The 11,704-nt window shown below is 47.0% G+C and overlaps 1 protein-coding gene across 1 annotated transcript; it reads right to left on the reverse strand.

Moving 5' to 3' along the window:
* Nucleotides 1–293: 293 nt before the first annotated feature.
* LOC139603268 (globoside alpha-1,3-N-acetylgalactosaminyltransferase 1-like) lies at nt 294–8,618 on the reverse strand. Its single transcript, XM_071453936.1, has 8 exons — nt 8,293–8,618; nt 7,895–7,915; nt 7,423–7,539; nt 6,609–6,671; nt 5,405–5,455; nt 5,270–5,305; nt 2,575–2,709; nt 294–1,330 (listed from the first exon to the last, which is right to left on the reverse strand). Exons 1-8 carry the CDS (start codon nt 8,616–8,618, stop codon nt 646–648), a joined length of 1,434 nt encoding a protein of 477 aa, XP_071310037.1. The 3' UTR covers nt 294–645.
* Between the last annotated feature and the right edge of the window lie 3,086 nt (nt 8,619–11,704).

The following is an 11,704-nucleotide window of genomic DNA, read 5'->3' on the forward strand; positions in this document are numbered from 1 at the left end:
CCAAAGCACAGGCTGGAATTTGGGAGATAACTACTAGATGAGTTCACACTGTTTGTCCTGTCAGACCAGGGCTCTTACTGGCAATGCCTGGCACCAGCTCTCTGCTGAGAATGTCCAAGAACTCCTGCTGCACACCAGTCAGGGATAACGAGCTCTGAGTGCAAGTTTCCTCCTGATTCTGACAAAAGGCATTAGTATAAATCACAATTCAGGAAAATTTATTGCCCTGCAACGTTCTTTTTTTTAAAGTGAAAAGGTCTTTACCAAAACCCAAAGTCTTCTCCTCCACACGAACATCAAATACCATTTTGATTTTGTTAAATTTCCACCAGGCCTCGGGAAAACACTCATCAAAGGCAACTGCAGCCATGCATTGGATAACTGGCCTTGTGGATGATTTTTTGTGTGCTACAGCCTCAAGCAGGATGTATTTAGGAAGAGTGGGAATCCACAAACCTTTTCAGTCTCACCAGCACTTTGAGTGCTGCTTCTGAAATGCATTTAGACCCCGCTCTCCAGAGGAACTGTGCACATGGCCCCTTCCCAGTTTGCTCCTTCCAGGAACAAAAATTCAAGGTGGGGCGCATTCTGCAGGAACTAATTTTGGTGGGTTTGGCTGCGTGGAGGATCCCTCTGCAGGGATGATCAGTTTCTGACCTCTTTGTAGTTCTTATTCACCGTGGAGAAACGTACGAGGTGGATTTGGGGGGGCTTGGGCTTCCTGTCATCCCATATGTACTCTGGAGAAAGCAGCTTGGAGGGTTTGTGGGACAGGAAGTGCCTGTTGAGGTGACTCTCCTCCTGCCAGACTGCCATGATCCCGTTGGCCTTGTCTGCCAGGATGGTCATGTGGCACATCTTGGTGAACTCGTAGACTTTCTCCACCAAGCCCCCAAACACGGCTCCTCCATAGTAGAAATCCCCTTCTCCCTCGGGGATGAAGGCTGCCGAGGAGCTCCTCCTCTCGTAAGGGAACTGCTCTCGTGGCACATCGAAGTATCCAGGGTGGATGGCTGCCACCATGTCCCCCAGGGTCTCGGGGCCCCAGGGGTTGTGGAACACCATGTCAATGTCCAGGCAGAACAGGTAGCGCACCCGGCCCTGGCTCTCCTCGGCCACGTGCCGGTTGATGGCCTCCATCCTGCGCATGGAGATCTCCTGCCAGCTGGGGTATCCCTGCACGGGGACGGTGACCAGGCTGCGCCCTGGCTGCAGCTGGGGCCGGGGGATGCTCTGGGGGCTGTCAGTGAAGATGTAATAGTTCACCCTGTAGCCCCTCAGGAAGTGCTGCTCCGCCGAGTCCAGGAAGCGACGCACGAACCTGGTGTACCTGAGCAGACACAGCCCGTGGGGCACAGCAGGGACAGGGAGGGCCTTGCTCTGGGCCTTCTGCAAGGGCAGGGGGGGATAGAGGAAAGGGGTGATGCCTCAGGTTTGGATTTTGTATTCTTCAGATTCAATGCTGCTCTAGTGTTAGGGTCTGGGCTTCCTATTAGGGGATGGTGAGCTCTCTGCACAGAGCAGGGAGACAAAACAAGGAATTCTATTCTTTTCAGGAAAAAAACAATTCAAAAAAATTGAGTTCTATTCAATTCAAAAAATTGAATTCTATTCAATTCTCCAGCTGGTCTAGCTGCCCTAGCTTGGTCTAGGGGACCAAGGACAAATGATTCAAATCTCAAGCCCAAGAGCACAAACAACGTGGGCTGAAGAGAGAAAAACAAGAAGGATGGGACTCTATAACCTAAAGCTATAACTGGACAATTAACTCCAATATGCAAACGGAGCAGAACTTATAAAAGTGTGAGACCTCAATTTTTGGTGCCCATTTTGGGTTGTGCTGCCCAAGATGGACCTGTTGAGGCCTCTTAATAAATCCCTACTTTATTCTTTAGCTCCATCTGGTCTCTGTTCTAGGGCAGCCTTCCCAAGGCATCAGGGGAATGGCCTTCAGCTGAAGGAGGGCAGGGTTAGATCAGATTTTAGGAAGGAATTGTTCCCTGTGAGGGTGGGGAAGCCCTGGCACAGGGTGCCCAGGGAAGCTGTGGCTGCTCCATCCCTGGAAGTGTCCAAGGACAGGTTGATGCAACCTGGTGTAGTGGAAGGTGTTCCTGTCCATGGCAGGGGGTGGAAGGAGATGAATTTTAAGGGAAAATGAATTTTAAGGAGATGAATTTTAAGGTCCCTTCCAACCCAAACCATTCTGGGATTCCAAGGGGATGTGTGGTGGATTACGAAGAGCACATTAGAGAATGCAAGACAAGGAGTGGGGAGAGTTCACTGATTACCACTGCAAGAATCCACACACTACACATGCAACAGGTGGAGTGGAGGGTGAGGATAAGCAGATTATCCCAATTTTGACCAGCTCTAATTCCCAAGGCAGCTGCTAATTCTTCAAAAACACTGCCCACATCTCAGGTACCTCAAGTTGTCTGTGATTCCAGACACACTACATGGGCACAAACCCCCCTATGAACAGGGGCAAATTTCAGGGAAAGGAAAGCCAGAATCATCTTCCCACAGAGGAAGGGCATCACCCCAAGGACTGTGTCCCCTGCGTGCTTCCCTTACTTTCCCACAGCAAAGGCTGTCACCCCTATGGTGAGGTTCAGGGGTCTGTAGGCGCTGTCCAGGAGCTCAGGATCAAAGGTCCCTTCCCAGACGATGGGAGCCAGCCATGGGGTGACTGTCAGCACATCCCGGCGCCTGGAGGGGGAAAAATCCACAAATGGTCATCAAATGTAACTGTTCCTGTTGGGTTTGAGGCCAGTAAATGGGAAAGAAGCACAAAAAAAGGCAGCTAGAGGAGTGTGTGAATCAGCATTAACTCACCATGGAGGGTATTAACCTCAGATATTTTCTCCCTACGCTCTTATTTGAGGTTACAGAGCATGGATATTTCAATTCCTGGGCTGAAATTAAGCACTTAACACATCAGCAAAAACCTGAGGATCTGCTAAAATCTCATTTAAGGACTTTTCTGCTGAGGAGAGTTTAATGACCACTGAACTCTCAGAATGGGAAGCTGTGCCTATTTCCTATCAGCCTGATGCAGATTAAAACACAAGTAATAATAATAATATGAAAATTACTATTAAATATAGCCCATTGCTGTGTTATTAAAACACAGCTTGCAGCATGACAGCTTATTTTCCCAGTATTTATATATAGCTCCAACACATTCAGATATAATTTAAAATGCTGTATGTGAGCCAGCATTCAAATGTGTAACAAAGTTAGAAAAAAACCCCCTTAATCTCCTGTGAGGGAAGTGGAAATACTGACTGTAAATGCAGCAGAGCCTGATTCTGCCCCTATTGCAGCTCTGCAATGCTGTTTCAATTTGCTGCTTTGTCTTCAGTGTTTCATTCTTACCTTTTTGATTTTAAAAGGAGATGTCATTTATGGTGGAATTCACCCCAGCCTGCTCACATTCCCTCCAGACCAGGAGCTGGAGCCCTCTGCTAATGAAATTTGTCAAACCTGTCAGAACTCAGAGCATCCCTCCAGGTGTCCAGAGTTGCTGAGGACCCCACCAGGGGCTCAGAGACCCTGGCATGCAGCCCAGAGCACCTGGGGATTTGATTGTGACCCCTGGAACAAGTTACCAGCTTTGTATGAGGTCATGAAATTCACAGAGGTTTGAATGGTGTAATAATAAAATGATCACAGGGTCAAAATGTAGAATTTAAGATTTTTGGTATAGGGGTTATGGGGACAAGATAGAAGAATCTGGGCATGTCCAGCCTTTCTTCTCCTTCTTGTTCTCCATTTTCTGCAGTGCTGTTGGCACTTTGGGATTGGTTTAGAGTAGAAGTGCACTGTCTAACACAGGTGATGGGTATTGGGAATTAAGTGTAAATATGTTCTATGTAGTTTGTAGTATAAAAGGACAACACCACCCCGGGGGTGGTCAGAGTGCCTGTGGCTGCCCTGCTGAGCAGACCTCGGCTGGGCAGAAAGAAAATTTTATAGATAAGAATAAATAAACAACCTCAAGAGCGAAAAGTGAAGAGTCCAGACTCGTTCTTCAGCCGCATGGGCTGAAACAGAGACATCCTGCACATCTCAGGGCAGCAATTAACAACCAAAACCCGAGAGCTCCCAGCACATGGCCACACCTGGGGGCTGCCACGCTCCCACCTGACACAGCTCCAAGCTAAAACAGCACCAGAAACAAACTGGGGGAGCTGTGGGGAGCAGCCTCAGGCAGCAAATCCAGCCAGATCCTCCAAGCCAGATCTAATGCTTTCAGTCTGAGAGGATACAAGAATAACACTTCCACTCCTTCCTGCAGCAATGCCTGTGATTGAAAGATTAAATTATACAGGAAGAAGAATTTGGGTTGGGGAAAATGTACTGACTGATCTGTCCTGTTTCTGGGTTGATTATCCTCTTTATTGGAGAGGGAAGGAAACAGGCTTGTTCACTTCTCTAAGCTCTGTAAATTTGATTTTAAAGGGCTGCCCTGGGTTTCCCGGTGAGTCATGGTCATCCTCTCAGTGCCAGTGAACTCCCTCCAGAAGCATGAAAAGCTTCAAGATTCTCCCCTCATTTAACCCAGTATTTACCAGCTGATTTAGCACAGAAATTCATTCCAATATGGAAGAAATATTCAGGCTGAGCACATCCCGTATATGTGGGGAAATAAAAATATATGTGTGTGTGTACCAACAGGGTGTGTTTATCAGCTTGTAAAGGAATGTGGCTGTTGAAGGTGAACTGCTCCAGATAAAAGTCAGGCCAAAGGAGGCTGTAACAACCTGAGCTGCACACAGAGTTTGTCCAAGCCACTTCTTAGTGCTGCTGTCCCAAATCTTCCCTTAAACTCCCTGCTTTGGCTGCATCTCAGAGATTTGGCTGTGTTTGCTGCAGGTCACACAGAGCAGCTGCTTTATTTTGCCTTGAAATGGGTTCAAAGCTCTCCCACAGCTCCAGAAGGTATTTCCCACTTACAGATATTACAGATCTGTAATATCTTACATACAGATAAGAGAAGTAATTTCTTACTTACAGATCTGCCACCTCAAAAAGAGTTCCTGGCCTCGACAGAGTGTGTGTGTGCGTGCTAATGTAATAATTGGGAATTAACAGGGAGCGTGTTAATGAGGGTACAGTCACCAAAGCCAGCTGCTGACACACCCCTGTGGTTGGATTCTCATGGAACAAGGTCCTGCTCAGCGTGCCCCAGGACTCTGGAACTGTGAGTGCTGCAAAGTGCCCAAACCAAACTCAGCAGAAACAAAGTTCAAACAAAGAAACTCACTTTGGCGCCAGCACTCTTGGCTGCAGATAAAATAATCTGTAAAAAGGAAGAAATATCCATTGAATAATACATGAATATGCCTGGAAGAGAGGAGCAGCAGTTTAAAGGTCAGGAGATAAAAAAGCCAGTACTTACTGGGGGAAAAGCTGGATTGGCTTCTCTTGTGTATATTGGAGTTTCGTGGAGCTGCAGGATGGGGTGGGAAATGAAAGGGATTGTCATGCTTTTCTTAAAATATCAGCCAAGTTTGGCTTCAGGACCTGCTGAATCCAGCCCCAGCTGCTGTGGACACTGGCCCAGGGTTTGGCATCACCTGCACACACCTCCAGGGCTCCCCAAGGGACAGCTTTGGGACAGAACATACAACACAACAGGGACAGAGAGGTGCTGGCAGCAATCCCAGTCTCTGAGGAAATCAGACTGGGGTTTAGGGGTGAAAATCCTTGTGGGACTGTCAGCAGTAATCATGTATGTGCTCCATGCCCTGCAAAACTGTTCCTGGTCACCTGGAGGGCTGAACTACCTGAGATAATCCCATTTCCAACAGCATTCAGAGAAATAAGCACCTGACCAGACACAGTGGTTTGGAATGGGCTGGAATAATCAGAAATACCTCCACTAAACATAATTTTTTTTTTCTATTTGCATGGTTTGGCTTTGTTTTCACAAGAACAGCAGGTCATGGGAAAAGCCACAGCTTGTCATGTCCCAGCCCTGGGGCAATGTGGCAGTGGGGAGGTCCTGGGGCCATGGCCCTGGCCCTTGCACAGAGTAAATTCCCTCCTGTGCAGCTCTGGGCACCCAGGCTGGGTCAGGTGCCAGCTCAGAAGGCATTTCCCAGCAGCAGCTCCCCTTCACCTGCTCAGGCCCAGAGCTCAGGGGCTGCCACAGCACAAACACATCCACGGGCAGAGCACAGATCCCAGAGGGAGGAACAGGAGCCTGATGAGAACAACTGGGGGTTATTCCTGCGGGTGCCAGAGCTCCTCCTGTGCCTGCTCATCTCCCTCTGTTGTTCAGGTCTCTCTGTCTAGTGAGTGGACACTTGGAGCAGTTGTGCAGGTGTGGGATTACACCCTGATCAAGAAGCTGCATTAACCTTCCAGTCCTGGGCTCTGGGACCCACAACAAACAAAGCCTCCCTCACCTGAGAGGCCCAGAGCTGTCCCAACAGGCCCCAATGGCATTTTGGGGTAGCTTTTTGTCTTAAGAGAGTGACTAATTACAGGTTCATAAATAAAGAATAAGCCCCTTGTTAACCACTGTTTGTGTTGTTAGGGAGGAGCAGGGCTGGAACAATGATCTGTGTTACTCACTAGGCACAGAACAAAATACTTACAAGATTTCAGGGCAGGGAAGGTAGTAGGGCAGGTAATGCACCTTTCCACTCCCAGCTGCAGCCCTGTGAGAGTAAAGAAATGTTTTAAGATAGGAAATGTTGAAGGAAACCTTCCTAGGATTTTCCAACATCACCTAAGGACCTGGCAAAGATTTTGAGAGGTGACTCTGGCTAACTCCATATCTGCTTTATTAATTAGTGTAGGATCTGCTGTGTTCACATTTTAACGCTGCTGAGGCAGAGTGCCACTACCCACCAGGTGAAAGTACAGCAAATTGCAGCATCATAAAAATGCAATAATTCCTGATAATTTAATAATTAATATTTGAAGACTTAATGGAAATGCCTTATCTCAAACTCCCTTCCATGACTGAGCTTGCTCCATAAGCCATACTCAGTTGTCAGAATATTCAGTTACAAAATTCTGTGTCTGAAAGCTGTGGTGTCTGATAGTTACAGAGCTGCCCCTGGTGTGAGTTTGGACTGTGTGAAGAGACAGAGAATCACCTCTGCTAAGGCCTGAGCTGAAATGTAACGGGAATATTCTATACTCAAGCATTTGTTTGTGAGTCACTATGGTCTTAGCAGCCTGATTTGCACCCAAATGCTCTTTTTTCCTCTTTCCCCGAGGACCTTCTCCTTCTACCAGTGCTCCTTTATCTATTACACAAATTGCTGTTCTTCCTTACAGCTCAAAGAGAGGCTTCCCATAAAATTTGTATTTTACAGCCTTTATTTTTGTGTTCCAGGAGTTTTAGCACAGGATTTACACAGGATGCTTTAGGTATGACCGAGCTGGCCAGCAAATCCTTACCAGATAACTGCAGCAACAGCACCCAGGCAGACAAGAGACCCCACCAGCACCTTCCTGGAAATCACCATCTTCTGGAGGAGAAGGAAGGGCAACTTCTGAATTCCAGCAGCTTTCATTCTGCAAAGAACAGACATAAAGGGAAAAGTACCTCACTCTGAGAGAAATGGATAATTTCCTCAGAGGAGGATGAAGTTTCTTGGTAGCTCCTCTTTCAGAAGTGATAAACACAGAAGGCATCAGACTGTAAGAGCCAGGGCACTGAGGCAGCATCTGTAAAATGCCTGAGCAAGTTCTTCATTGCAGGGAGCTTTAAGCCCAGCTCTGGTGCATGGGGAGCCTTTCTGATTTCACCCCACTTTCTGTAGATTCCATTTTATCACCTCAAGCACACACCCTTTGCAATTGAATCAAATCACCCCCTCCTCTGCTATCAGGGAGCTAACACAGTTATCACCTGGGCTGATTAACTCACCTTGCACAGTCCAGGAGCCACCTGCAAAGGGGGCACATCCTGCAGAGGTGCCTGAAGGAAAGGTAAACTGAGGTCTGAGACCAGCAAAGGAGCATTGCACAATCCTAATGCACCTTGGGTAAAGGTTAAGCCAAGGAAATTATTTCCTCCACAACAACCATGAAAATCAACTTTCCCAAGCCCAGCAGTCTTACCTTAAAAGCTCAAATCAATCTCTTTTTCTGCTCACTGGGAAGCATAGTGAGAACTTTTGTTGGTCCCTGTGATGAACACAAAATGCATTTGTGTGGTGTCTCCAAAGGGGTTACAAGCACATTAATTGTTATTCCTTTCATTATTGCCTTCAGTGAGGACAGCAGCAGGGAGCTGGGGATCAGGCTCATAGGTTTTCATCTCACTGCTGCTGTCTCAGGCCCCAACCTGTGCTCTCCTGTTGTCTCAGGGCCCAGCCCATGTTCTCCTGCTCCCTCAGGGCCCAGCCTGTGCTCTCCTGCTCCCTCAGAACCCAACCCATGTTCTCCTCCTTCCTCAGGGCCCAGCCCATGTTCTCCTGCTGTCTCAGGACCCAACCCATGTTCTCCTCCTTCCTCAGGGCCCAGCCCATGTTCTCCTCCTTCCTCAGGGCCCAGCCCATGTTCTCCTGCTGTCTCAGGACCCAACCTGTGCTCTCCTGCTCCCTCAGGACCCAACCCATGTTCTCCTCCTTCCTCAGGGCCCAACCCATGTTCTTTTCCTTCCTCACTGCCCAACCTATGTTCTCTCCTCCTTCCTCACTACCCAGCCTATGTTCTCCTCTCTCCTCAAGCCCCAATCCTCCACACCAACTGCTCCTCCAGGCTGGGTGCAGGGACCAGATGTATTTCCAGTTAGAGCTTTCTACTTTCTAGAATGTGATTGGAGCCTGAAGAGAAGGGAAAAAAAATAAAAAAAAAAGAGAAGAAGGCTGTTTATCAACCATTTATAGGGATGGTAGCATTTATACTGAGGGGAGGGACTGGTACATGATGCTTCTTGAAGGGTGTTGAAGTAATCCCAGAGATGATTCCTGGCCCTTGGTAAGGCATGGGACAGTGCCCATGGATCTGAACAGGCAGGAGTGATTTTCCTGCTTTAATTTCTTTGGCTGGAAATAGACAAGTGGCAAAAAGTTCTTTAATTTGCTTTACTGTGTCACACAGAAATCCTCTCTGGTGCTTCTCCCTCACTTTCCTTTGAGAGAGTCTAATTTGCTTTCACCAGGAAGCATTACAAAATCCTACTTAAAAATAATGACTGACTAACTATATACATACACAAATATGTATATATGTGTGTGCATCTATATAAAAATATATCTTAAGGCCTTCCACCACTTAAAGCCTTCATGGATTCACGCTGAGCAGCTCTGGATTCTTGCCTAAAAATGCTGCAGATCCACAAACACAGAAAGAAGTGCAGCCTTCCCCCTCAGGCAGCTGTTCTGTGTTTTGACCAGCTTTATCTCACTCCTGTGCTAGTTGTGTCATGAGAGCTGCTGTGCTGACACCAGGATTTGTCAGTGCCACGTTTCTTACCTTGTGCTTGATGCTTGCAGCACATGGAAAGCAGATAAATGTGCAGAGGGGGGGATCAAGCTGTTGTTTTTCAGGCATTCTTTGAGACATGGCTGCACACAGAGCAGGTAGGAAAGCCCTTCTCATCAGCAGGCTTCCAAATTTCCAGCCAGGATCTCACCTGCTGCAGTCCAGGTCTGGGATCTCCCTTTCCATACCTGAGGGCTCTGATGTTTCCTCCCCTCTTCTCTCCTGTGACCTCCTTCAATCTTTCTTTGTAATTGTCTAACTGCAAGATCTGGGATTATTTCTGTCAGTTCTGACTGGGCTCTCTTTAATCAACCCATTCTCATGAAATTGGTTTCAAAGCACCCCAAATTCCCCTGCTGAGCCCTCAGCAGTGAAGTAAAGCTGGATTGCCCCCCAAAACTGAGAAGCTGTCACAGCTCACACATCCCACAGGACACCTGCCTGCTTTGCAGGACCTCAGCACTGGGGTGACATTCAGGATGTGCCCAAATGCAATCCATGTGTTTTCTGTGGAACCTCTCCCAGCCAGGTCTGAGGCACATAAAACCTGGTGCTTGACTTCATGGAAAGAAACTCAATTTCCAGGCTATTTGTTTTTCTAAAACATCAAGCCCTGACTGAATCCTGTTTTCCTAGGGGTTTGCAGCCCCTCCCAGCTTGATGCCACTTTCCACTGCATAAATATCCTCTCAACATTTCCACCCAAAGCATAAAGGAATACACAAACAATCCCTTTGCAGAATCTCCTGGGGATTCCCATTTTCTGCACCTGACCCATGCTCTTATCTCCATGGCATAGAGAGGCTGAGAGCACAGAATCTGGGTGATGGGGAAGGACAGAGGATCAAGAACAGAGAGAAGAAAGGGGACTGATAATTGTCCTCAAATTGGGCAGTAAAATTAACACAGAATAAAAAAAAATGGGTGTTTGGTTATTTTAGTGCAGTTTCAGCTGTTGTAACAGGCATAGAGCACTTCCATGTGTCTTTTTACAGAGTAAACATCTAATCCCTCAGGAGGATAAGTACACATATTTTGGAATATTACATCATTAGGAGCACAGCTGATGCATTCCCCTCTTATTTTCAGTTTCTGTGGTACAAACCTGCCAGAGCACTAGAGCCAGCTGAGACTGAAACATCCTTTGCATCTAAAGCCATCTCACTGAGGTTTACCTCAACTGATTTACAGTTTAATATGAATACAAACAGAAATTAAATAGATGTGGTTGCAGCTGATGAAAGAATCTCCAACCAAATAAAATCACAGCTAAAGCATTTTTAATAGTTATTCAGGTTCCTCGAATTTGTTCAGTGTTTTAAAAGGGATATGGCTGAAAGTAGCTCTGTTACTCCCCAATGAACTTGCTTGACCTCCCAGAACAAAGCATTACTTTATCTTCAAGCCCTGCTTGGAAGGCATTCTGGACAGCTGATAAATACCTCACTTGTAGAGAGTTCCATGGAAAATATTCTTTGCAGAGCAACTATTTCAGATTTCCAAATGTGGATTTCAGATTTCTAGAACTGAAGTGGCAAACTGTGAGTGCAGAAAGTGAAGAAAGAGAAGATATCCATGGGGAGAGGTTTCCTTGCTGGACTCCAGCGTGGAACAGGCTGCAGGAACACAAATGTGTTCTGTCACACCTGAGGCTTGAACAGGAATTTAGCACAAATCCACTGCAGAGTCTCAGATTGCAGCTGCACCAGGAGTTACCTGGGCTCTGGCAGGGATCCAGCTGGGGAGCACTGCACAGCACAGCCTGCATTTCCCTCACAGCACATCCATCAGCTTTAGTCATAAGGCAAAAAAGAGCTTCTTCCAAAGAGCCAGATCAAGAGAATTCAATTGGACCCAATTAATAACATCCCTGGGCTCAGTACAAATTATCAGTTCACACCAACCAAGATCAGGAGGGCATCAGCAAGGTTTGACTGACCTCAGGGGCACAGTTGCTTTATTTTGTGGATGGATTGTTCCCACCAATCTTCCCCAGGCTGAATTGCCAGCAGCCAAGCTGTACTTTCCCTCCTGAGCTGGGCAAACAGCTGCTCAAGTTCACATTTGTATTTCTGTATAAACAACAATAAAAGACAACATTGGTAATGACCAAATACAATTTTGCACTGGTGAACTGCACAGAGAAGAAACCCTTGCAGGCACCTGTGGTTGCCAGAAATTTTTTTTAACCTGATTTTTTATTATTGCCAAAGACAGACCTGGAGCCAATCCTTCTACCATCAGGATC

The sequence above is a fragment of the Agelaius tricolor genome, unplaced genomic scaffold (genome assembly GCF_023055355.1).
Source record: "Agelaius tricolor isolate 1412-34295 unplaced genomic scaffold, bAgeTri1.0.p SCAF_38, whole genome shotgun sequence".
Taxonomy (NCBI): domain Eukaryota; kingdom Metazoa; phylum Chordata; class Aves; order Passeriformes; family Icteridae; genus Agelaius; species Agelaius tricolor.

Coding starts and splice junctions, on each gene's coding strand:
- LOC139603268 (XM_071453936.1), bottom strand. CDS start 8,618: ATGGGTTGGGCCCTGAGGAAGGAGGAGAACATGGGTTGGGTCCTGAGG. Junction 6,672..7,422: donor GCTGTTGCTGCAGTTATCTG/GTAAGGATTTGC, acceptor TTACTCTCACAG/GGCTGCAGCTGGGAGTGGAA. Junction 5,456..6,608: donor CTTCCCTGCCCTGAAATCTT/GTAAGTATTTTG, acceptor CCCATCCTGCAG/CTCCACGAAACTCCAATATA.